At 36.0% G+C, this 5434-nt stretch overlaps 1 protein-coding gene across 1 annotated transcript; it reads left to right on the top strand.

The window, feature by feature from the left end:
- Nucleotides 1-265: 265 nt before the first annotated feature.
- Nucleotides 266-1957, top strand: LOC111386476 (UDP-glycosyltransferase 86A1-like). The gene is made up of 2 exons (XM_023010941.1): nt 266-898; nt 989-1957. Exons 1-2 carry the CDS (start codon nt 373-375, stop codon nt 1894-1896), a joined length of 1434 nt encoding a protein of 477 aa, XP_022866709.1. The 5' UTR covers nt 266-372; the 3' UTR covers nt 1897-1957.
- The last annotated feature ends 3477 nt before the right edge of the window (nt 1958-5434 follow it).

Raw genomic sequence — 5434 nt, 5'->3', positions numbered from 1 at the left:
ATATATAATATATATATATATATATATAGTTAATTATTCTAGAAAGCCACCATCTGCTTCAGATTAGCAAATGATTTTATTTGCCGGTTTCTTGCCTGGTAATTTTCATATGTCCCGTCGAACAAGAATGGTTGAACAAGACAGTGAAACAACGATTTTAATTCAATAAATCCAGCATCAATCGGCAGGCAGGAAGTCCGACATTCATTCATGTCCAAACCATGAAATATCGCTTTTGTTTGGCTCATTCGAAACGACAAAACTTGGGGACGTGAAATTCTAGGACAATAATTTAAGAATAGAGGCACTATTTGTATTCCAATAAGCCACTCTCTCTTTACTCTGAATTTCCATAAACTTGTGGAAAGAAAAATGGAGAGTCGAGGAAAGGCACACGCCATAATGATCGCGCTCCCATACCAAGGTCATATTACTCCATTTACCAATTTAGCCATAAAGCTTGCTTCAAAGGGCTTCATCGTCACATTTGCTCACACTGAATATGTTCATCACATGCTATCTCAATCCCACCATAATGATTCCAGTACTCCAGTCGATTTCTTTAGAGATGCTCGGAAATCTGGTCTTGACATGCGCTATATCACCATCTCTGATGGTTTTCCTATGGAATTTGATCGACTTCTCAACATGGAAAAGTTCTGGGATTCTTTGTTGAGAGATTTCCCAGTTCGAGTAGATGAACTTGTTGGAGAAATTGTCCAGTCTGATCCATCTTCGGTCCATTTTTTGATCGCTGACACATTCTATTCATGGCCTGCAAAAATTGCCAAGAAGTATAACCTGGCGAATGTTTCATTCTGGACACAACCAGCATTGGTGTTCTCTATAGCTTATCACTTGAAACTTCTCAAGGAAAATGACCATTTCCCACCAAAAGGTACGTGTTTCCTTATCCTCTCACACTTTCATATCTATATACACACACACACACACGTTGTGTATTTGATAATTTTTGCTTTATTTTCAGACAATGGTGAGGATTCCATAAATTACATCCCCGGAGTTCAGTCGATCAGTACAAAGGATTTGATGTCATATTGTGTGGCAGCAATTGATCCAACATCATCCGAATACAGTACTGTCTTCGGGGCATTTGAGGAGGTGAAAAAGGCAGATTTCATCTTACATAACACGGTGCATGAACTTGAATCAGAAACACTACTGGCTCTAGATCAAAAGCAGCCAAATTATTCAATTGGCCCGATTAATTTTTATGATTGCACCAAAAGTACTGCTGTAGCAGACAGCCTATTCTCAAAATCGGACTGCACAGAGTGGCTCAACTCGAAGCCGCCCGGATCAGTTTTGTATGTGTCATTCGGTAGCATGGTTCAGAGTAATAAACAGATAATTGAAAAGATAGCTCATGGACTTCTCCTCAGCAAAGTAAATTTTATTTGGATTGTCCGAGCAGATATTGTGAGCTACGATGATACTGATGTTTTACCAACTGAATTCAAGAACGCTATCAAAGAAAAAGGATTGATAATTCCATGGTGCAATCAAACTGAGGTGCTTTCAAATCCGGCTGTTGGAGGGTTCGTAACACATTGTGGGTGGAATTCTATATTGGAGAGCATATGGTCTGGAGTTCCAATGATTTGTTATCCTGTTACATTTGATCAACCTACTAATAGAAAATTAGTGGTCGATGATTGGAAGATTGGAATTAATCTTTGTGATGGGATATCAGTAACAAGAGAGGAAGTCGCAAACAAGATTAAGAACTTGATGAGTGGAGAAACATCGAATGGCTTGAGGCATGAGATTAAGAAAATGAGGAAGATTTTGCAGGATGCATTGAAGATAGATGGATCATCTGAGAGAGATTTTGATAAATTTCTCAAGGATTTGAAGGCTAAAATCCTTGCTTGATTTCCATTTCCTTATGTTTCGACATTTTATTTATAGCCTGCTTATAAATCTTTCAAATTTAGCTTGATCAATTAAACTAATCGTAATACTGTCTAGTGAAATCCACAAAGATAACCAGTTCACACTACAATAAAATGTAGAAAAAATTTCCTCTCTTCGGAGATGTACTGCAGCTATTGGCGAATTTACAGTGGGGGCAGTAGGGTCTACTGCCCGCATGCTAAATTTCAAATCAAAGATTTTGCACAAGATTTTCAAAAAATTCCTGTTAGTTTTCAATTTTGCCTACACAACTAAAATTTTAGGAAATCTGCCCCCACAACTCTTAAATTCTACCTCCCCTGATTGTAGCCACTTGTGGAGCGTCGTTTCAGACATGGGGGTCTGACTCCAAATCAATTTGACTGAGGTTTCTCTGAATCACCGTGTCCTTCATGTCTAATCACCTCGGCTAGGCTTTGGAAGACGAAGTAAAGGGCGGAGCCAGGGCTGAACTAAAAAATCTTTTATGGTTGGTTCAGATAGAAAAAAATTCCATATATTTTTTATTTTTACATCATAAAAGAATTTGCAAGAAAAAAATTGAATTGGGCCTCGTATAGCTGGCCTTGAGTGCGAACCTTGAGTGCTTCTTGTTATTTTCTTAGCTGCTTGGCACGTGGAATACCTCGTCGAGTGAGGCGAAACAATTTCTAGACATTTGTATTCAGTTGTTTCAAATAAATTATTTTTTCTGTTCAATTATTAATCATGTTTCTTTCGAGGATTACAACGTTTCAATCTCATAAAAATACAATAGCTTCAAATTGTAATTTACTGTCTGCTTCATCTTTATAGACAAATAGATTGATATAACTTTGTTCTAAGCCTCGGAAAGATATCACTTGGCAATTTGTGAGTGGATTAGATAGAGCAGCAACAACTAGGGACGGCAATTCGGCTCGCCGACTCGGGTCGCTCGTGGCTCGTCCTGAAAAAAGTCTGAGCATTGGCTCCATGAGCCTAAAAAAATCACCAGAAAGGCAGCATTGTGCTGCCTTAAAAGGCAGTTAGCTGGACTGTCTTAAACGTGAGTTTGCCCGACTTGGCTCGAAAAGCCCAAGTCGAAAGCTCAAGTCGAGCCTAATTTTTTTTTGCTCGATTCGGCTCAGGCCCTTTTCGCACATTTTACTTAAGCTGAGCCCGAGCCTCGAGTTTGGGCTCGTTCATTGACATCCCTAGCAACAACAAATATTTCCTCAGAGAGAAACTGAAGTGGTATAGAAGGAATGAAACTTTATTGAAAGTGGGACTCACGTAAGCAAAAATAGGCAATTTCTCGATTTTCAGAGATATTTTGGGGTTGTACATTTTTTATGAAATTTTAGTCAAATTTAATTAGAAACAAGCCCGTGAACAAAACTCAGCATATTTGCTCCTGACGTAGGCCCGAAAACAGCAATTCCTTCATTTAGGCATTCATTTAAGCCTTTTTCCTTTTTCAATAAATTTTGTTTTAGTTATATCTCGATTAATTTAAATCGAATTTGAATTCCATTTGTTGGAGATAACCTTAAGATTATGACCTTCAATTTTATTCATTATCTTGATTTTTTTTTCCATTTTTGGAAAAAAAAAATCATTTATTATTATTATTTTTTTTTATCCCTAATCCATTGAAATAAATCATTTTTTATTTTATTTTATTTTATCCCTAATCCATTGAAATAAATCCATACATAAATATTATAGGTCCATACATAAAATATTCAAACATATTAAATTAGAAGTAAAAAAAAAAAAACAATGTTATTAAATTTTTAAATTTTATATCTTCAATTGATTCTCCAATTGTACATTCAAAAAGCCTTCAATTTCATTATAAACAAATTGAGTGCTAGAGGAAGCAAACTCTACAACATCCTTCTTTGCATCCTCTCTTATTTTAAAAGCTCCAAAAGAGTTATTTGGGAATCCATCGACCTGTTCCCTTGCTTCATACTAGGAATTGTAAATTTTAGGCTTATGGCCAATAAAAACAACATATATTTTCCCTCTCGAATGTGAAGGCTGTACAATGCGAAATGCTTGAAAATCGTTTTTAGCATCTTACCTATTGTCATAGGACTTGTGGCAATTATTAGAAAATCCTTCAACTTAGGTCTTCGCTTTGGCCCATGAGTTGTAGATCCCCGATCAACAACCAACAAACATCACCCAAACTCAGCAGCTTCGCTCCTGACGTAGGCCTAAAAATGGGCAACTTTCTTCACTTAGGCATTCGTTTTAGCGTTTTTCCTTTTTTGGTTAATTTTGTTATGATTATATCTCAATTAATTTAAGTCAGATTTGAATTCTGTTTGTTAGAGGATAACCTTTAGGATTAAGACTTTCAATTTTAGTCATTATATCAATTTTTTGTTCTTCAATTGAATTTCCAATTAAACATTCAAAAAGTCTTCAATTTCATTCTAAACGAATTGATTGTTAGAAAAAGCAAACTCTGTAACACTCTTCTCCACATACTCTTTTGTTTTATAAAACCTGAAAGATTTGAGAATCCGTCGACCTATACCTTTGCTTCATACCATGAATTGTAAATTTCAAGCTTACGGCTGACAAAAACAACATATATTTTCCCTCTCGAAGGTGAAGGCTATGCATCACAAAATGCTCGAAAATCGTTTTCAGCATCTTTCCTCATGTCATAAGTTTTGTGGAAATCATTAGGAAACCCTTCAACCTGGGTCTTCAGTTCACCCCATGTGTTGTAGATCCCCGATCGATGACCAACAAACAACACCCGAACTCAAAGCCTCCTTCCTGACGGAGGCCCAAAAAGGGGGGCAAATTCCTTCATTTAGACTTTTATTTAAGCGTTGTCTCCTTTCTTGGAAAATTTTGTTTTGGCTATATCTCTATAAATTTAAGTTAAATTTGAATTCCGTTTGTTGGAAAATAACATTTAAGATTATGACTTTCAATTTTAGTCATTATCTTGATTTTCTTATTTTTGGAAAAAAATATTTTTTAATTTTTTATTTCTAATCCATTTGAATCCAGACATAAAATATTATATATCTATACATAAAATATTCAGACATATTAAATTAGAAGACAAAAAAAACAATGTTGTTAAATTTTCAAATTTGATATCTTCAATTGAATCTCCAATTGAACATTCAAAAAGTCTTCAATTTCCTTCTTAACAAATTGATTACTAGAGGAGGCAAACTCGGCAACAGCCTTCAACGCATCCTCTCTTGTTTTAAAAGCCCTGAAAGAGTTGTTTGGAAATCCATCGACTTGTTCTTTTGCTTCATATCAGGAATTGTAAATTCCAGGCATACGACCTACAAAAACAGCATATATCTTTCGTCTCGAAGGTAAAGGCTGTACAGTGCGAAATTCTCGAAAATCATTTTCAACATCTTCCCTCTTGTCATAAGACTAGTGGAAATTATTAGGAAACCCTGCCACTTGGGTCTTCACTTCACCCTATATGTTGTAGATCCTCGACCACAACGAACAAGCACCACGCAAATTCAGAGCTTTGCCC

Source organism: Olea europaea, unplaced genomic scaffold (genome assembly GCF_002742605.1).
Source record: "Olea europaea var. sylvestris unplaced genomic scaffold, O_europaea_v1 scaffold3569, whole genome shotgun sequence".
Classification (NCBI taxonomy): Eukaryota; Viridiplantae; Streptophyta; class Magnoliopsida; order Lamiales; family Oleaceae; genus Olea; species Olea europaea.
This window is presented reverse-complemented; position numbering and strand designations above follow the sequence as displayed.